The sequence below is a fragment of the Hylobates moloch genome, unplaced genomic scaffold (assembly GCF_009828535.3).
Source record: "Hylobates moloch isolate HMO894 unplaced genomic scaffold, HMol_V3 SCAFFOLD_14, whole genome shotgun sequence".
NCBI classification, from domain to species: Eukaryota; Metazoa; Chordata; class Mammalia; order Primates; family Hylobatidae; genus Hylobates; species Hylobates moloch.
The window spans coordinates 63410976-63432140 of NW_026652289.1; the positions used below are offsets into that span (position 1 = coordinate 63410976).

At 51.0% G+C, this 21165-nt stretch overlaps 1 protein-coding gene across 1 annotated transcript in view; it reads left to right on the forward strand.

Annotated features, from left to right (window-relative positions):
- Positions 1–4591: 4591 nt before the first annotated feature.
- The window catches only part of IGDCC4 (immunoglobulin superfamily DCC subclass member 4), a 40607-nt gene continuing 24033 nt past the window's right edge, over positions 4592–21165 (forward strand). The window contains exons 1-4 of the mRNA XM_032174288.2: positions 4592–4711; positions 5367–5545; positions 15125–15558; positions 16255–16396. Of these exons, the coding sequence (XP_032030179.1) occupies positions 4592–4711; positions 5367–5545; positions 15125–15558; positions 16255–16396 (875 nt within the window). The remainder of the gene's footprint in view (positions 4712–5366; positions 5546–15124; positions 15559–16254; positions 16397–21165) is intronic.

Sequence of the window (21165 nt, forward strand, 5' to 3'; positions counted from 1 at the left end):
CTGGCCTGAACCTGTAACTCTATCCCTCTTCCTCTCACATTTACTCCCCACCCAGAGCCCATGTACTGAGATATGAATATAGATAAATTAATTGGATTTTTGTATGTGGCTGGTAGAATTAGTCTCTCTATATGGCAACACCTTGTTCATTCATTCATTCAATTGACAAATCAACTGCTTTCTAGATAACGTATGAGGCCGGTCCATCCGGCCCTGGCCTCCCTGTTTGGCTTCATGTCCTGCCCCTGCTCCCCTGCCCAGTCCACACCTCCTGCACTCTGCTTACACTGTCTTTCCTATAAGACTTCTCTGCTTCCCCCAGGTCTGGCCCGAGTGCCCTTCCTCCCTGTACCCCATCACAGACTGTATCACACTTGTCCATCTCCCTCAGTAGCCTAAGCACCATTCAAGCAAGATTCCTCTTGTTCACCAGTCTGCTCCCAGTGCCCAGAGCAGGGCCTGACCCATAACAGTTACCCCTCGAATCAATGATTGGATATCCCATTTCCAGGCAGGAAGAGCACACTTCCCTGTGCTCTCACAGCCCAGGGCCTCTGCAGAGGGAGTTTCTTGACCACCCTGTCAGTTCTAGCCTTTTAAATTGTCCAGACCCATGTCAAACATCCACAGGTCTGGCCTGAGTGCCCCTCCTCCCTGTACCCCATCACAGACTGTATCACACTTGTCCAATCAATAGTTCTGTGATGCCTTCCTTCTCAACCTCCATGTCCCCCCAGCCCACACATGGTAAATCCCTCCTCCTTTTATTCTATCCTCCCTGCCACCTCATGCCACTTAGGACACTACTATCCTTGTGGGCAGGGACTTGTATTTTTTATCCAGGTCCCCTGGCACCTGCACAGTGTGAGATACTGATTTAGCTGCTTAGCATTCAGCAGTGAACCTAGCAAACAAAAATCCCTGTCCTCATGAAGCACACATTGTGATTGTGGGGGGTGCGGGAACAGATTGAAAATAAGTAAAATGTAGAGCATATTAGTAAATTACAAGTGTTGGCCAGACACAGTGGCTCATGCCTGTAATCCCAGCACTTTGGAAGGCCGAGGCGGGCGGATCACCTGAGGTCAGGAGTTCGAGACTAGCTTGGCCAACATGGTGAAACCCCGTCTCTACTAAAAATACAAAAAATTAGTCGGGCATGGTGACAGGCACCTGTAATCACAGCTACTCGGGAGGCTGAGGCAGGAGAATCGCTTGAACCCAGGAGGCGGAGGTTGCAGTGAGCTGAGATTGTGCCACTGCACTCCAGCCTGGGCGACAGAGCAAGACTCTATCTCAAAAAAAAAAAACAAAAAAAAAAAGAAAAGAAAAAGAAAGAAAGAAAGGAAGGAAGGAAGGAAGGAGACAAGTGTTGGCCAGGCGTGGTGGCTCATGCCTGTAATCCCAACACTTTGGGATCCAAGGCAGGTGGATCACTTGAGGTCAGGAGTTCGAGACCAGCCTGACCAAATGATGAAACCCCATCTCTATTAAAAGTACAAAAAATTAGCTGGGCATGTAGTCCTAGCTACTTGAGAGGCTGAGGCCCAAGAATCGCTTGAACCCAGGAGGCGGAGGTTGCAGTGAGCCACTGCCCTCCAGCCTGGGGGACAGAGTAAGACTCTGTCTCAAAAAAAAAAAAAAAAAAAAGAAAAAGAAAGAAAATAAAATAAAAAAGAAAGTGACAGTTAAAGACAAGAATAGACAGCAGGGAAGGAGGATAGGAAGAGTAGGGGCTGGGGCTGTGAGAAAGCCTTTACGGTATCCAGTATGAGGGAACAGACTTCTAGACTTGCACTGGCCGGACAAAGGTCTTGAGGTTGGAGGGGAGGAGGCTGCCCGCGATCAAGTTACAGCAAGGATGGTGTGGCTGGAGAGGTGGTGAGCACGGGGGGTGGTGTCGAAGGGAGGTCAGAGAGGTAAAGCAAGCCTACAGATCAGATAGGCCTTGTGGGTCACAATAAGGACTTTGGCTTTTGCTCTGACATAGGAGCTGCTGGTGGGTTTCTAGCAGAGAAGTGGCATAATCTCATGTTAATAGGATCACTCTGGCTGCTGTATTGAGAAAATGCTCAAGGAGGACAAGGACAGAAAAAGATCAGTGAGGAGTTTACTGCGACAATCCAGGTGAGAGGTGATGGGTCTTGGACCAAGGCCACAGTGAGAAAGTGGAGGGTGAAGGATCTGAACATGAAGAGTAGATGACTCTACTTTTTTTTTAATAGAGATGGGGGTCTCACTATGCTGGCCAGGTTGGTCTTGAACTCCTGGCCTCAAGCAGTCCTCCCACCTCGGCCTCCCAAAGTGCTGGGATTACAGGCATAAGCCACCACGACTGGCCTCTACATTTTTGACCTGGGCAACAGGAAAGGAACTGAGATGAGGAAGACTGTGGGAGGAGAAAGATTGATAGAAAAGATCAGGATAAGTTTGTCTACTAGACAGCTAAAGGAACTGGGGCCTAGATGGCTGGATACACAAGTCCGGGGTTCAGGAAAGATGGTCTAGGCTGAAAGTATACATTTGGGCATCATTAGCATAAAGATGCTCTTTAAAAGCCTTGAGGACCAGATGAGATCACTAAGGGATGCAAGTGTTTCAAGGAAGAGGGAGTGATTCACTAAGTCAAATGCTGCTGATAGGGCAAATGAGATGGGGCATGGCAATGAATGAATAAACGCCAGGCCTGTTAGATATGCAAAGCCCCAGTGATTGAGGGTTAACTGACAACAGATAGGTGTAGAGACAAGATGGCTCTAAGTCACAGGAACACTTAGAGACACAGGGAAGGGAAGAACTATGGCATCTTGGAGTTGGAAAGGACCTTAACTAGGTCATTGAATCTGTACTCTTTTCCCCGCCCTAGGCTGACAATTGAACCCTTGGCTGTAGAACAATAAATATTTGCGGGATACTAAGGCAAACAGTCTGGCTAGGTAGGTTAGAGACAGTACCGTTGAAGAATGAGAGAAAGGGTAGTTCAGTAAATGCTGGACAGCAGAGGCAGGGTGAGGGGGTGGAGATGACCTTCCGAAGTCAGAAAACCAAGGTTCAGTTCCTGCATCTGCTGCTCCCTAGCCTCCTGTCTTTGGGCAAGTCACTTCACCTCCCCCAGCCTCAGTTTCCCCATGCGGCGACATCTGAAAATGGTAGTGCTTGAAGGTAGTGTAAAAGTGCCCTGCCTGTGTTATTTACTGCCAGAGCAAGGGAAGGAGGCCAAGAGAAGCCCTTGGTTTGGGATGGCAGATAGGACTATCACGATCTCCGCAGGTGGGCTGGCGCAACGTGTGGAGAAGCGAACCAGCATTCAGGCCAGGACCTGGGCTGGAATGAACCGGGCTCGGGTGGCAAGGGGGCCATCCGAACAAAGACGGTGGCCCTGAATCTGCCTCCCCTGAGCCTGGAACGGAGATGGAGACCCCGAGGCAGCAACAGGGAGAAGAAATAGAGACGCTGAGGCAGAGACCAGGAGACTCAGAGACAGGGAGACTAAGAGACAGACCCAGCAACAGGCGGCCTCACGGGGGCCCGCGGCGACCCGGAGATGGCGAGGCACCGGGACACAGACCCGGGCCGAGCAGAGCCCCCGCGCGGCGCAGGGCTGTGGCGCGCGGGCGCAGGGTCCCCGGCGGGGCCAGGGCGGCCACACTCGCCGGGCGCCCCCTCCCGGGCCGCTCGCCCAAGATGGCGATGGAGGGGCGGGTGAGGCGGCAGCGGCCCTGGCCCCCGCGCCGGCCCCAGCTCTGGCCCCGGCCCCCGAGGCCGCGCCCCCGCCGGCCATGAGCCGGCGCCCTCCCCAGGGGGGGCCGAAGGGGGAGGGGGGGGGGCTGCCCCACCCGGGGGGGGAGCCGGCCGGCCCGGGGTCTTAGTGACCTTCTGCCTGTGGCCGGGGGGGGGGCTGGAGTGCTGGTGCGCCCGCGCCCTGGGCTGCATCGGGCTGCGGGGCTGGCTCAAGCCCGAGTCCCGAGCAAGTGCGGGGGCTGCGCGTCCCGGTGCCCGCGATGCCTGCGCGGGGATCTGCGAGCTGCGGCCGGGGGGCGTTTGTGGCGCGTGCTTGTCCGCAGTGGGTGTGTGCCTTTGGTTCGCAGAGTCTGGAGTCGTGTGTGTGTGTGTGTGTGTGTGTGTGTGTGTGTGTGTGTGTGTGTGTTGGGAGTGCTCCCGTCGTGTCCGCAGTGCGTGCCACGGAACGCGGCGTGGCATCGGCGGGGCGGGTAGCTGCGGTGTCGGTGGCTTTCGCGGGGCAGGCTCTGCCTTGCCTGCGCGTGTCTTGGGTTGAGAGTGTGTGCTAAAGAGGAGGGAACTGGGGTTGTGTCTGCACCTCCATTTGGGTCGGGTGCGTGTGCAATTGTGTTTATGGGGCTGAGCTAATATTTGGCCTTGGCATTTGGGAAGTGTCCTTGCCCGTAGTGGGGGACAGAGCGATGGATCCCGATTGACTGGGGGTGGTGGTGATAAAACAACACTCAACTTTGCCCCGTGGGTGTGGTCCCTGGGGCCGGTTAGCGAGGGGTAGAGGGAGGTATTGCTCCCTAAAACCTGTGGCCAGCAGTGGACTGGGGGAGGGGGCAGGAAACCATTTGCTTTCGTGGACATGTCCAGCGCTCGTTCTCAGGATGCGACGCGTGTCACCCTGGCCCCACCCCCCAGGGACCGACCAGGGAAGCGTGGACGAGGTCAGCAGGGCCTCATCCAGTCCGCAGCCCAGTGCGGAGTGGGTACGGGGTAAGTCAGAGTTGTCCAAGCTGGAGAAAGGGCTGGGCAGCGGATAGCGGAGTCCCCAAGGGTGTGTGTCTAGGGCTGCAGCTTCCACCCACAGCTCTGTCGCTTCCTGTCCGGTGTGCGTTTGGGGGCGGCTCATGGGGAGTGTAGGTGGCAGGGCTGGGAGGGGGATGGGCTGGCCGCTTTGTTCGCCTAGTTCTCGCCTTCCCCGCGGAGGGGGGAGCTGAGGATGTGTCCGGGGAGAGTCGGGGAGGGACTTGGAGGTGGGGGTGGGGAGGGGGATTTCTCTCCAGCTGCTGCGGCTTTCCAGAGAGACTCAGCCAGGCCACGTGGGAGGGAGGCGGGGGGAAGGAGCCTCCGCCTGGCCAGCCCCAGGCCCATCTCCAGGAAAGCCAAACAGCGGGTGGGAAAGTGCCGGGAACTCCTCGGACCCCTTCTGTCCCTACAAAGACACGCCCCTTTCCAGCCCCAACCGCGGATTAAGCTGGAGGCCGTCGCGGGGCTGGGTCTCGGCTGCTGGGCCAGGGGAGCTGGGGGCCCTGGCTTGTCAGGTGAAAGGGGCGGGGAAGTGTCAGAGAGACGTCTGTCTTCCCGGAGCTCAGGGGATTAAGGAATAGTTCCCCTGCCCCACCTTCCGCTATTCCTAGGGCTCCTGGAACGAGCTCAGGGTCACCCAGCAAAGCGGCATCAGGGCTGGGAACCGCACCGGCGAATTATTCAATACCTTTAGGACCTGCCGCGAGGGACCCAGCTTCCCTGGCCTCTCCCTGCTCCCGAGTGCACAAAGTAGGCGAGGGACCGAGTTGCGGCGTCTCTTGGTTGCAGTGTGAGTGGCTACAACAGCCTGCCCTGGTCCTCCAAATCTCAGCAGGCCTGGGGACACTCCAGTCGAGTTATGACTAGCCACCCTGATCTGTACCGAGGTCATTCATTCGTTCAACAAATATTTATGGAGCACCTTTTATAGGCTAGCTTGTGCCTAGTGCCTAGAATATAGTAAATAAGGAGGCAGACCTGATCCCTGGTGCAAAGCTTTCAGTCCGGTGGAGGGGGAATCTGACAAGTCCCCTGCAATGCTGGGAAAGACGCAGGAAGGAGGGGCTCCTACACCGGTCTGGGAAGGTCAGCAAAAGCTTCCTGAAGAAAGTGATGAGTAGTAGAGCTCAACGTGGAGTTAGCCCTGTAGAAGGAGAATGATGATGGGGACAGTTTTCCAGAGAACAGCATGTGCAAACGTTCAGAGGTGATTTACTTGAGATCATTGGATTAAACTAAATCTAGTTGGAGTTTAGGGACAAGGGTTGGGTGTGGGGCAGGTGAGGGAAGCATGGAAAGGGGTCAGGGAGTATCAAGACAGGAGGTTGAAGAGGGGAGCTAGATCCAGCTCACAAAGGGCTTTACAGGGCCCACCAAGGTTTCTGGCCTGAGAGTCCCCATGAGCCCTTGACAGGATTTAAGATCAGCTTTGCATCATCTCATTCCAGCCAGTGTGGAGGATGGATTGGGTGGGGCTGGAGGCAGGAAGCTCCAGCTCCTTCGAGGCTGTTGTAGCAATCCAGAAGAGAGGATGGTGGCAACTAGCATAGTGGCAGTTGGGGTTGGGCTGGAGTGGCTGCATTCCAGAGATTTTCAGGAAATAGAATCAGTAGAACTTGAGGATAGATTGAATTTGTAGGGGGCGAAAGAGAGGAAAGTAAGAAATAGGCCGGGCGCGGTGGCTCACGCCTGTAATCCCAGCACTTTGGGAGGCCGAGGCGGGCGGATCACGTGAAGTCAGGAGTTCAACACTAGCCTGGCCAACATGGTGAAACCCCATCTCTACTAAAAATACAAAAATTAGCCGGGTGTGGTGGTGCACGCCTGTAATCCCAGCTACTCTGAGACACGAGAATCGTTTGAACCTGGGAGGTGAAGGTTGCAGTGAGCTGAGATCGCGCCACTGCACTCCAGCCTGGGTGACAAAGTGAGACGCTGTCTCAAAACAACAACAACAAAAAAAAAACATGAGGCAGAATGAAGGGCTGGTATTGGGGTTAGGATGATGCCTGTGCCTGCCCATCTCCTCCCAACACTGTTCTTGAATCAGGGACTGGGACCCCTGTGTGAGCAAGTGGCGAGAAGCTGAGCCCTGTTCTTATCACATGCACAAAGGTGGGGCTCTGGGCTCTCCCTTCTTCCCAAGTCAGAATTCAGAGGGTAGGGAACCTAGAGGTCAGTAATAGGAGGCCTCTAAGAACTTGAGAGCTTTCTCCTCACCTGGGAACTCCCCACCTCCCCCATCCTTTTCTCAGCCCAGAGGCTCAGAGGCCAATCTCAGTCATTTGGGGTGGGCCTCTCTCCCCATCTCGGAAGTTAGGAATCAGATCGAACAGTTGGAGTTTCTTTTAATAATGAATCTTATCCAGAAGGTATCTAAACCTTCATTGATCCTCTATGTGCTTTCATGACTCAATTAAACACACATTTACATGTAAATTAGCATTTCTTTTCTCCTAAACGTATCTCTTTCAAGTTAAGCAATTTCACAATTAGCGCATCATTGAATGTCAGCACTGAAAGGAACTTAGAAATAATTTCAGGCCAGGCTCATACCTGTAATCCCAACACTTTGTGTGGCTGAGGCAGGAGGATCGCTTGAACTGAGTTTGAGACCAGACTGGGCAACATATTGAGACCTCATTTCTACGAAAAATTTAAAAAAAAAAAAAAAAAAAAAGCATGGCAGGCATAGTGGTGTGCACTGTTGTCCTTGCTGCTCAGGAGGCCTAAGTGTGAGGATTGCTTGAGCCCAGGAGTTCAAGACTGTGGTAAGCTATGATGGCTCGCACCACTGTTCTCCACCCTAGGCAACAGAGTGAGACTCTGTCTCAAAAGAAGAAAGAGAAAGAAAAGAAGAAATAATTTTAGCATGAGCCTGTTTTACAGATGAGAAAACTGAGTGACTTCCCAAAGTTACATGATTAGGGACTGAAATGGGGCCACCCTTTCTAGGGATACCCAAGTTCACTCTCTTTGCACTCCTCTATACCATATGAGACGTTATCAGCCTTAGGCTCTCCCCCTCAAGTAGGTCTATCTGAGCTCTGGAATCCACCCTCCTCCACTTACCCCCCACCCACCTCTTTCTATTCTCTCCCATGGTACGGCAACCAGACTTGATACAAAATTCCAGATGCAGAACAGATGTCATTACCAGGCAGGCTTGGGGGCAGGGGGAGGAGTAAGCATGGCTCTGAGGGAGACTGGACCCCAGCCTGGTCAGAGGTGGGTGACAGGAGCTAGGGGGCTAGGGAAGGAAAACCAGAGAGTATGTTTTGGAGCCTGACATGCAGAGAAATCAAACCCTGTTACCTATGCCAACTGGGCTGCCAGCTACTACTGCCTCACTGCTGAGGCTAAGCGAGGTATCCTTTGGATTTGGGGGCCCATGGGGTCCTTGGGATCAGGGAAGCAAGGACAAGTAAGCTGTCCTTCAGGTGCAGACCCAAGACTCCTGGATGGTTCTATAAGGGACTCATTACCTTGTTAGATAGTTTGCAGGACAAAGCTCTGGCCAGTGAGCAGAACATACTGGGAGAGACAGGTGGGCACAAGAGAAATATATTTTTTAACCATATGAGCCATACAGCAAGAGAACAGGCAAGGTAGTGATCTTCCCAGCCTGGTCATGTTTAAGTACAGGATTTCTTTCAGTGTGGACTTGCTGTTCTATCTCTGCTTTTCAAGCATGTCCTGTCTACTGGGTGCCACACAGTATGCTAGGCAGTTTCCACATGTCTTCCTGACATCTTCTCTCACCCTGAAGGGAGTTACTATTGTTTTTACGGATAAGGAAACTGATGCTTGGAAAAGCATAGGGGGCTCTATGCCTTATCTTTTTGAGGATGTCTTCATGGGTTCACTCATCCATTCAAGAAATGTTTATTGAGCACCTACTGTGTGTTAGGCACTGTTCCAGGTACTGAGGATTTAGAAAGCTGACTAAGACATAACCCCAAGACTTTGGTGTCTAGTTGAGGAGAAAGGCAAGTCAAAAACCTAGAGTGAAGGCTGGGCATGGTGGTTCACTCCTGTAATCCCAGCACTTTGGGAGGCCGAGGTGGGCAGATCACTTGAGGTCAGGAGTTCGAGATCACCCTGACCAACATGGTGAAATCCCATCCTACCAAAAAATACAAAAACTAGCTGGGCATGGTGGCGCAGACCTGTAGTCCCAGCTACTTAAGAGGCTGAAGCAGGAGAATCACTTGAACCTGGGTGGCGGAGGTTGCAGTGAACCGAGATCATGCCACTGCACTCCAACCTGGGTGACACAGTGAGACTCCATCTGCCCCCCCTAAAAAAAGAAATCTGGAGTGATAACTGCGATGATGGGGGTGCCAGCGTTCTACGGGGCAGAAAAAGGAGAGGTGTCTAAATCAACCAGGGACATCACAGCTGTTCTAGGGAGTGAGAGCAGCACCAGCAATGCATGGAACAAGATGTGTTTTCAGAGAATTGGCCATGGTTCACTGTGTGTGGAGGGGTAGAGGGTCTCAGGCGAGCGGGAGATAGGTAGGTCAAGCTGAGCCTGGCTTTGCTGTTGGATAGGCTGAGGCTGAGACTCTCCCCTCAGGATTGCAGATGAAGGGGGAGCTGAGGCCTTCTTTGTGTCCCAGGCAACTGTCCCAACTCTCCTTCCAGCTGTTGGGGGGAGGGGCTCAGCATGTGGTAAGGGAGGTGGCCAAGGTCGGGGGCAGGAAGGGAGGTTTCTGGAAGGAACCGACTTGTGTTCCCTGGGAAAGGAGAATGGTGATGGTGTCGTGGAGAATTTCTCCTGGGCTGCAAACAAGTAGTAAATCTGCTGGGCCCTGAAATTCAGAAGTGAGGAGGCACTGATGTGATGTTTGTGGCAAGTTTCTGGCTTAATGAAGGAGCCATCTTGGCCTCGTTGTTCCCCTCCCCCGGCTACACGCCCCTTCCCTAAGAATTCACTGAAAAATAGAACTCACGCCAGGCCTCCACTAATCCCACGAAACAGCATTGAGCTGGCCCTGGAGCTCAGCAGCGAATCTCCTTTCTGTCTGGATTCTAATTGGCCTCATAAAATCCAATTTATCCTGTAAGTGGGTAAAATAATCTGTCAGAAAAAGGAGATTGAGAGGTGGCCCTAGGGTTCCCAAATGCAGCAGCTCTGTGTCTCTGACAGGGTCTCACTGAGGAGATTGAGGAGAAGGGATTATGGGAGGGGCGGGCCCCTCAAGACAGAAAGCCAGCGGGCAGCAAGTGTCCACTGGGCACCTGCAAATGTGTCCACACCGGCCCTGAGAGGGAGGGCTAAAAATGGGGGTCAGCCATGGCAGTGGGCTGGGGGTGGCAAGGAAGCGCTGGCCATGAAGCTGCTGGACAAATAAGGTCCCCTCCCCAGAGCATCGCTTTTATGAAAAGATTTGGTGGCATGGGAACCACACTTATATTAAAACAAATATTGCTGTGTTATGGAGCAGAATGCAAAATGTGCTAGAGGTTTGGCCGGGCTCGGTGGCTCATGCCTGTAATCCCAGCACTTTGGGAGGCCGAGGCGGGTGGATCACGAGGTCAAGAGATCGAGACCATCCTGGCTAACACGGTGAAACCCCGTCTCTACTAAAAATACAAAAAATTAGCTGGGTGTGGTGGCGGGCGCCTGTAGTCCCAGCTACTCGGGAGGCTGAGGCAGGAGAATGTCTCGAACCCGGGAGGCGGAGCTTGCAGTGAGCCCAGATAGCGCCACTGCACTCTAGCCTGGGTGACAGAGCGAGTCTCAAAAAAAAAAAAAAAAAGTCAAAACATTTTAGGCAGTCAGCGAGCCTCGTAAATATGTGTTCCTCTGCTGTTGGGAGAATTTGGGTGAAAATGTTTGAGAAGTTCGGAGACTCCTCATTTTAAAATTGGGGAAACTGAGGCCAAAAGGACGAAAGTAGCTCACGCAAGGTCATGCAATGAATGACTGGACCTAGAACCCAGGACTCTGAGGCCAGGCTTGTCCCACCACACCCGCTTGTCTGCCTAGGCAAGAGTAAGGGACCTCCAAGTGGTTTTCAGTGTGAGACTTAGGAAAAACTTTACCTGGGGAAGGTAGAAGCAGCCTCACAGAGGGGCTGGCACATGAGTCCCTAAGGATGAGCTTCCTGGGCACAGAAATCAGGTTGGGCACAGAGGCAGAGAGAACCCTCTTATTCAGGAGCAGTTGTCTCCTCAATGCTGGTTCATCCCCAAAAAGTCAAAGAAGGGCAATTTTCCCAGACTGTCTCCCAGAGAGATGAGACCCCCTCCCCAGGCCTCAGTTTCCCCATCTGTGGAATGAGGATTCTCAGGCTTCACAGACATTTCCACTAAAATGGGCTGTCTTGGGCTTCTGGCACAGCACTGCTGCTCTCTGAGGGGGACCCCCTCTTCTCTCTGTGTCTACATTCCTGTTGCTTTCCCTGTTCCTGCCTTGCTGAGCTCCTCAGAGGTGGGGAAGCCAGACATCTGCTGATCCATGAATATTCAGGAAGGGAATCGGAGCCTCCTCTGGGCTCCCCAGCCAGCCGCCAGCCCCTCTGGCAGCCGTCCTGCCTGCCAGAGCCCAGGCTGCTGACATACCCAGCAGCTGCTCGGGCCCCAACTGTTCACATTGTTTGTTCAACACAGCAGGGGATTTTCCAAGCCCGGGACATGCTTTAGGGGGCAGGGAGGCTGCCGGAGGGCTCAGGGATTCGTGTCCCGTGGGGGTTTTCTCCCCTGAAACCCAAACCTACTGCTTAGTGGCTGGAATGGGCATTTGGAAGCCGCTGGGCTGAGAGCCGGGTTTGCCTTCCCCCTACCCTGTACTTGAATCATGGCATCTAGGGCCTTAGAGATAGAAGAGACTGGATGATAAGAACAGCAAATAGCACTTGTACAGCACTTTATAGTTACAAAGTGCCTTTAAAGAATAAGCTCCCCACCGGGCATGGTAGCTCATGCCTGTAATTCCAGCACTTTGGGAGGCCAAGGCGGGCAGATCACTTGAGGTCAGCAGTTCGAGACCAGTCTGGCCAAAATGGTGAAACCCTGTCTCTGCTAAGAATACAAAAATTAGTCAGGTATGATGGCACATGCCTGTAATCCCAGCTACATAGGAGGCTGAGGCAGGAGAATCACTTGAACCCAGGAGGTGGAGGTTGCAGTGAGCTGAGATCGTGTCACTGTACTTCAGCCTGGGCAACAGAGCACAACTGTCGCAAGAACAAACAAACAAAGAATAAGCTCCCATTCCTTGAGTGATGTCTATTAGACAATTAAACATTGTCTTGTTTAATTCCTTCACGCTTAGTGGTATCATCTTCATGTGGAAGCTGAGTCCCAGAAAGGTTAAGTGGCTTGTCACAGAGCTGGTAGGTGGAGCAGCAAGACTGAAACCTTGATCTTCTTCCCCAAGGTCAAAAGCTGTTTCCACCACAGCACGTGGCCCGCAGTAGTGTGAATGCCAGATCAGTTTCCCCAATTAGAATGAAAACTTGGTGAGGGCAGGGGCTGCTTCTCCGTGCTAAGCCCACGAGTACTGCTGAGGCTAGTTGTGCAGCCAGAGGTGTCCAGCAGAACCCATCTGATGAATTAAGAAACGCAGCAGCCCAGGTCAGGTCCTGTCTCTCCGTCCACCCTTCACACTGCAATCCCAGGCCCTGGCTTCTGCCCTGGCCTCCTTATTTCACGCAGCCATCACTGCTCTTCTCCCCTCACACTTGTTCCTCTTTGGAGCTGGTGGGAAGGGAGTCTGGAGACTCACAGGGGTTCTAAGTGTTGGCTTGTGTGTCCAGGTGTTGATGAATGTGGCAGAGACTGAGGCGCATGTGTTTGGGAGTGCAGAGCTATGTTTACCAATTTGTGTGTGGTCTCGATGGTGTTTTGTTTGTTTAGGAATAGGTGTGTCCATGTCAGTGAATAATCATAGAATCATAGAATCTCAGAGGTCACCTGCTACATTCCAGTGACCTGGGGCCCAGAAGGGGAAATAACTGGGCCAAAACCACATGGCTAGACTGTGATGGAGCTGGATCTAGAATCGAGGGTCTCCTGATTCCCTCGCCATTGTTTTGTGCACGTCCCCATGTGGCTCTGTCAGCCCAGACCTGCCTTGTAATGAGTGTGGGCCATTGTCCCGACCTCTGGCCCTGGTTCCTCTCAGACATGCCATTCTGCCTTGAAGTAAGGAGTCAGACCAGAGCCTAAGAAGGGACCTTGGGCCATTGAGCTTATATAAGACAAGGAGGCAGCAGGTCAACCTTCTAGAAGACACAACAGGGAGAACCAACCATTTGTCTATGAATAATGGTGGCTGGGCCCTGCGGAATATTGGTTCCAATAATAAACATTGGCCTTTGTGTGTTTTTGCCTTGACCCTGGGATGGCATTCCCTTCCTCTACTGTTTCCCTACCCTTCCCTTTGTGGCAAGGGCAGTGTTGGGGTCTGTAGGCTCTTCTGGGGCCTTGGGAGAAAATAGAACCCTGGATTGAGTCAGGAGACCTGAGTCCTGGCTCTGGCCTCCTGCATGGCCTTGGGGAAATTAGCTGCAGGGAGTGTTGAGCTTCTCCAGTCACCAGGACAGACCAGGCTGCGGGCTCCTCTCATGCTGGCTCTGAATCCAGCTTGAGTCTAGTCCCTACCTGGGGCACTTAACAATTCCCAGCAGGATGTGCTCACTTAGTTCATTGTTGGGGAAGGGGGAATGTCTGACTTTCCTTCATCCAGGTGGCTCCTCCAACCAGCTGGGACTTGTTTTTGTTTTGTTTATTCAAAATATATAGTATTCACACACACACACACACTTTCTCACACTTATAATACATTTTAAATGTTTCTTGGATACAGTATTTTTCTAGCCTGTGTGTGTGTGTGTGTGTGTGTGTGTGTGTACAGAGAGAGACAGAGACAGAGAGAGACAGAGACAGAGAGAGAGGTCTATATATGTATATGTATATATTTTAGACAGGATCTCACTCTGTTACCCAGGCTAGAGTGCAGTGGTGCAATCACAGCTCACTTCAGCCTCGACCTTCTGGGCTCAAGGGATCCTCCCACTATGCCTAGCTAATTTAAAAAAATTTTTTTTTGTAATGATGAGGTCTCCCTATGTTACCCAGGCTAGTTTCAAACTCCTGGGCTTAAGCAATCCTCCTACCTTGGCCTTCAACCTCACAAAGTGTTGGGATTACAGGAGTGAGCCGCCATGCTTGGCCTCCAGTGGCATATTTTTGATTGGGTAATAATGATCAATATGATCTGTTAGGTTCCAGGGTAGGGAATGACATTACTGAGCCCCCATTCTGTGTCAGGCACTGTGCTTTTTTTTTTTTTTTTTTTTGAGAAGGAATCTCATTCTGTCACCCAGACTGGAGTGCAATGGGGCGATCTCAGCTCACTGCAACCTCCACCTCCTGGGTTCAAGTGATTCTTCTGCCTCAGCCTCCTGAGTAGCTGAGATTACAGGTGCACGCCACCACACCTGGCTAATTTTTTTTATTTTTAGTAGAGATGGGGTTTCACCATGTTGGTCAGGCTGGTCTTGAACTCCTGACATCATGATCCATCCGCCTCGGCCTCCCAGAGTGCTGGGATTACAGGTGTGAGCCACTGCACCCAGCCACTATATTCTTTTCTTGCAGTCTCTCATTCTGCCAGCCAGGCTGGAGTGCAGTGGTGTGATCGTGGCTCACTGTAGCCTCAAACTTCTAGGCTCAGGCGATCCTCCTTGCTTCAGCCTCCTGAGTAGCTGGGACCACAGGCGCGTGCCACCATGTACAGCTAACTTTTTAAATTATCTGTAGAGATGGGGTCTCTCTGTGTTACCCAGGCTGGTATGCTTTTTTAATTGAGAGACAATTCACTTACTACAAAATTCACCCTTTACAGTGTTCAACTCAGTGGTTTTTAGTATATTCATATTCACAACATTGTGCAACCACAGCCACTATCTAATTCTAGAACATTTTCATCACCCCCAAAAGAAACCCTGTACTCATTAGCAGTCACTCCCTGTCCTTCCTCCCCCCAGTCACTGACAGTCATTAATCCACTTTCTGTCTTTATGGATTTGCCTCCTCTGGGCATTTCATAGAAATGAGATCATGCAAAATGTGGCATCTTATGATTGGCTTCCTTCACTTAGCGTCAAGTTTTCATGCTACCTTGTAGCATGCATCAGTCCTCATTCTTTTTGATGGCTGCGTAATCCATCCATTCATCAGGTGATGGGCTTTTGGGTTGTTTCCACTCATTGGCTATTATGAATAATGCTGCTGTGAGGAAATTGAGCAGCAGGGGAAGACAGGCACAGAGGAGTGCAGCAGTTTGTCCAAGGTCATAGTTAGTAAGGGGAGAGCCGGGATCCAGACGCAGGTCTTTCTCCTTGATTTGCCCCAGCCCCTGCATGGGTGACTCAGGAGCAGAGGCTGTGGGAGGTGGGGGGACATACACTGATGGCCCCGTGCTCCTCCTGTATGCAGGGGAGCTGCTGTTGCCCCAGGAGACGACTGTGGAGCTGAGCTGTGGAGTGGGGCCGCTGCAAGTGATCCTGGGTCGAGAGCAGGCTGCGGTGCTGAACTGTAGCCTGGGGGCTGCTGCCGCTGGACCCCCAACCAGGGTGACCTGGAGCAAGGATGGGGACACCCTGCTGGAGCACGACCACCTACACCTGCTGCCCAATGGCTCCCTGTGGCTGTCCCAGCCACTAGCACCCAATGGCAGTGACGAGTCAGTCCCTGAGGCTGTGGGGGTCATTGAAGGCAGCTATTCGTGCCTAGCCCACGGCCCCCTCGGAGTGCTGGCCAGCCAGACTGCTGTCGTCAAGCTTGCCAGTAAGTGCTTGCATCGGGGGGCTGAGGCTGAAACCTAGACTTGTGGTGTGCGAAGTGGGATCTGCAGTTAGTTACTTGCACAAATGCCTCTCTCTTGATCCCACCCCCGCTTTCCCTGCCTCCCATCCTGCTCAATACGTCTCTTCCTGGTATTGTCTATCCTCATTCTTGGGTATTCCATAATCTTCCCGCTTCTTCTCTACTCCCCTGTTCCTTCTGCTTTTCTTTCCCTTTGAGTCCTGGAGTCTGGGCTTGTGCTCTCCTCCAGGGAGCCTGCCAGAGTGCCCCCTTTGTGTCAGAGGCACAAAGCTGCCTCTTAAGGGAGCTCCGGCCTTCATGGCAGGTGGAACATGTGGAGTCAAACCCCACGCTCCAGCCTTACCCCTTAGGGGGCTCTCAGGAGGCACAGATCACCATGAAATAACTTTCAGGCCAGAAGAAATGTACATCTTACTGTATAGTTTGACCATCATGATGATGTTGGGCAGGGGGGCTTTGGAATTCATTCTGCTGGCAGCATCTGACCGCTAATCACCACTTCTTGTTGTGTCTCCTTCGGTCTGAATTGGCTCTGCTGTGTGTTTCTATGACTCTGTGTTTCTGTGTCTCCATGCGGATGTGTTTCACTGTTTGTTCTTGCTGTGGCTTCTCTCTCCTATTCCTTTCCTGTCCCTGCCTGTGTCTCACTGTCCCCAGCACTCGCAGACTTCTCTCTGCACCCGGAGTCTCAGACGGTGGAGGAGAACGGGACAGCTCGCTTTGAGTGCCACATTGAAGGGCTGCCAGCTCCCATCATTACTTGGGAGAAGGACCAGGTGACATTGCCTGAGGAGCCTCGGTGAGTGCCCTGTAGGGGAGCGGGTCCTGGTAGGCAGGGCAGAGAGGGCTCTGGGGCGTGCTCAGAACTGAGATTCTTAGAGTTGAGGTAGCTGCATTTACCTAAGCTGACTTGAGTGCCAACCACCGCCTGACTCCTGGCTCATGTCTAGTCCCAAAGAGAAGTTGGACAAGAAGTTTTTGCTCCCTGGGAGGAAAGCCACCCATTGAGCTGTGGAGCCTGAGTAGGTGTAGTAGTAGAGTCCTTCCCAGCACATCTAGTCCAACCACTTGCTTTATTGTGGAGACTGAGGGCCAGAGAGGAGCTGTGGCTTATCCCAAGCTGTACCATGAGCCACTGGCAGAATGTTGGTTGTCTGTTGAGGGCTCCCCGAGGCTGCTGGGAAAGTTTTCACTTTTCAGGGTTCCTCCGGAGTTTCCACTCTAGATGCATAACTTCTCTTCCTCTCTCAATTCCATCCAGTGGGGCGCAGCCCTCTGAGAAGTGAATTGTAGAGGTCTTTCCTCTTTCACTCTCCTCTTTCCCTGTAAAGGCAATGGATGGGTAGAGAAATCCGAGGGAAGAGTTTCCAAGGCAGAAGGGAAGCAGAGGCTAGACCCTGGACGTGGTCCCTCTTGTGGCTTCCTGGGTAGGTCCAGATGTGTATGCAGCATACCAGAAACCACAAGGCTCATTTGCATCTGTGGTCTCTGAGTTGGTCTCATGACTCAGTCATCACTCCCTGGATTCTTACATATCTTTGGAAATGTGGCTCCAAGGCCTTTCCCAGCCACCCTGCAGTCCTCTCCCTATATCTCGGTAGCTGTAGTTACCAGCTAGATCCTTCTCCCGTCCTGGTGGAGGTGGGGTTCCTCGGGCTCTGAAACACTGCCCTTTCTCCCCTGGATCCAACCTTCTGTTGCCTGTGTTGCATTGTCCCAGCTCCTCTGACTTTTGCCCATGTGTAGGTAAGGATGGGGGTTGTAGGAGAAACTTCGGGGTAGAAAAGCCACAGGACAGTTGTGAGGGAGGAAGAGGGTGACAGGTCCATACATAAGAGATCCCGGCTTGCTGTGGTGACTCATGCCTGTAATCCCAACATTTTGGGAGGACGAAGCGGGAGGATCGCTTGAGCCCAGGAGTTCAAGACCAGCCTATGCAAAATATCAAAACCCTGTTTCTATAAAACAATACAAAAATTAGCCCAGTGTGGCAGTGCGGTGCCTGTGGTCCCCGCTACTTGGGAGGCTGAGCAAGATCGCTTGGAGGTTGAGGCTACAGTGAGCTGTGATAATGCCACTGCATTCCAGCCAGCCTGGGTGACACACCAAGACCCTGTCTCAAAAAAAAAAAAAAAAAAGAGAGAGATCCTGTTGACTTTGGTGCTGGGTTAGTCCCACTGGTCCTCAGAGAGTCACTTCTCACCCAGCCTATTCTCCTTCCCACCTATAAAATGAAAGGGGGAAACAAATGAAAGTTGATTTAGATTGTGGTTTCCCAAAGCGTGGCCTTTATAGAATGTTAGTCCCTTTAAATGCTTCTTGAATGAAGTATTCTATGATCAAATAAGAACAGTAAACTGCCTGTAAATCTCCCTCCTGGAGTTGGCAAGGCCCTGAGAAGTGCTGTATTGAGAATCCTGTTGACCTTGTTTAACCAAGCACTTCCTAGGCTCGTTTGCCCAGGAGCCCCTTAACATCCCATGAATGAGCATTCTAGAGGGTGAACCCTGGAAATGCTGACCCAGCCTTTCTAACACTGACATTTGAAGTTCTGTGCCTTTCTAAATGTGGAGCCTGTCACCACTGTGTGATGATGGGTGCCTCCTGGGAGTTCCATGAACCCAGAACAGATGAGCTGGGCAAGAGAGAACCAAGCGAGAGCCTACTCCTGATGCCCCCCAGAGAGGGTAGCAGAAGGCAGCAAAATCTCCCCATGTTGAAAGTCACAACATGAACCACTTAATGGGAGTGTACCTTGGGCCAGGCACGTGCTGAGCCTTTTACATGTTTTCTCACTTAACCCTTCCAATCATCCTTTAATGTAGGTATTTCTTATTTTCACATTTTCCTCTATTTACTTTTAACTTATATTCCTAGCAGATGCATTTTTAGAATTCATATCAATATGGCTGGGCACGGTGGCTCATGCCTGTACTCCCAACACTTTGATGGCCAAGGCGGGTGGATCGCTTGAGCTCAGGAGTTAGAGACCAACCTGGGCAATATGGTGAAACGTCATCTCTCCAAAAATACAAAACTTAGGCCGGGTGCGGTGGCTCACGCCTGTAATCCCAGCACTTTGGGAGGCTGAGGCGGGCGGATCACGAGGTCAGGAATTCGAGACCAGCCTGACCAGCATGGTGAAACCCTATCTCTACTAAAAAAATAAAATAAAATAAAAAAATTAGCCAGGCATGGTGACGCATGCCTGTAATCCCAGCTACTCAGGAGGCCGAGGCAGGAGAATCACTTGAACCCGGGAGGTAGAGGTTACAGTGAGCCAAAATTGAGCCACTTCACTCCAGCCTGGGTGACAGGCTGGAGTGAAAACACAAAACTTAGGCCAGGTGCTGTGGCTCACGCCTGTAATCCCAGCACTTTGGGAGGCTGACGCAGGTGGATCATCTGAGGTCAGGAGTTCAAGACCAGCCTGGCCAACATGGTGAAACCCCGTCTCTACCAAAATTACAAAAACTAGCTGGACATGGTGGCAGGCACCTATAAACACAGCTACTCAGGAGGCTGAGGCAGGAGAATCTCTTGAACCCAGAAGGTAGAGGTTGCAGTAAGCCAAGATCACGCCATTGCACTCCAGCCTGGATGACAGAGGAAGACTCCATCTCAAAATAATAATAATAATTAATTATATTGTACATACTAGGTTTTTTGTTAAATCATCTTTTTTTTTTTTTTCAAAAACAAAAATGGGATTATATTGCAACTTTAATTTTTTTTTTTCACTTACCACTTGACGAACATCCTTCCAGGTCTGTACATATGAATATGGTAGGTATTTTTATCTGGATTGTTAAATGAGGGATTGGAGGAACAGAGGAAGAAATAACTTGCCCCAGGTCACACAGCGTAGTACTCAGAGTGTCAACTCCAGCGACCTGTGTGGAGGATACACAGGCCTCTGGTAGGTGTCATTTGGTGGTTGGGTGCGGAAACTGTGAGGTCTGAAGAAGTTTGTATCACATTACAACTTTAATTTTTTAAAAAATTAACGGTGGGTTTAGAAATCTGTAGTCCAACTGTGGCTGGGAACAGAGAAGTTACTTCCCCAAAGCTTCTCAGCAAACCAGTGGGTTTCAGACTTCCCCACCACCCCCAACGTCTAGCTCAGGCGTCATCCCGTGAAGCCACAAACCTAATCCAGGAGGCCAGAGCTGCCAGTTTCTGGACTCTGGGAGTGTTTGCCCCCAAGTCCTCTGAAAAGTGATCCTCATCTATAAATAAGCTGGGCTTGCATGTCCTGGCACATTGTGTAGGGGGAATAAAGAAATGTCTAAAACAGCAACTTGATTATGCCCAAGGTATGTATTTTTACACATGCCCAGATATAGTGCATGCACAAATATGCTATTCATAAACTCAGCCCAGTGGTTTGAAGGAGACCATATGCCTTGGTGTAACGTGTGCACATGTGCAGTTAATAAACACACTGCATCAGGGTGTATGTGCTTCGTTTGGAACTGATGGTAAAGACTAGACCCCAGGGCAAATCCCTGGTACTTATACTATTTTCTAATTATAGGGGATAATCTAGGGGATAATTTTTCTTCCATAGGAACCAGTAATCAATGAGAGCAATGTTTCCCAAATCCCAGGTATTCACAAACCACCTTCATAATTGTGACCATACTTATACCATTTACACAATCACTTAATAATTTTCTTTACGTCAACTCGCTCTTTTGTAACTTGAACACATTTTAAAAGGGAACATTATCTCACTGCAATAAAATGGAAAACCAGCAACACTTGCCATAAATAGAAGATAGCCATAAAAGTAAATAATATAACTTCCAGGATAAAAAGCCATGTATCTGGATCCACTTGAAATCATTTTGTTATCGCCATTCACTCACATTTTAAGAAACATGGAACTAAGGGACTTAAATAACATGGCTCCTGCCCTACCCTCTCCCAGTGGTTACCATTTCTGTCAATCTCATGTGACTTCCAGCCAGTATCCCCTTGCCCTGCGTGGATCTCAAGGGCTTAGGGTGGGGGCTTCTTGGCCCTTGGGAAATTCAGGGCAGCTGCGTCATTTCTTCTGTGTTCTTTAATCCTCGGGGCCCAAGTGGCCTTTTGTGGGTAGGAGCAGCAGACTCAGGTTTGAGGTTGGAAAAAGAATAATCCCTTCCTTTCGAGTTGAGATTGTTTTTCATTTTATAAGTAGCTTTTATTTTATTTGAAATTTGAATTTCTTTTAAAATGGTAAAGTATATCAACTTTACAGAAAGGGGAAAAAAGTCACCTACTGACTGAACACAGCTTTTACCAATTTGAGCGTTTTCTTGCAGTCTTTTGAAATACGTATATGGGTTACACCATTGTAAACATGTGTTTAGAGCTTGCAATTCATAAATATGTTTATGTCCATTATCTAATGTGAGCTCAGAACACATTAAGAGGATCAGTGTTGTGAAGTAGGCAGGACAGAAATTATTTAACCCATTTTTCAAATGAGAAAACTGTGGCCTGGATACGGAATGTCACTTGCTAAAATCACTTACATTGAAACCAGTTCTCTCCACCATGTCACAGTGCTTCTGTGTTAGA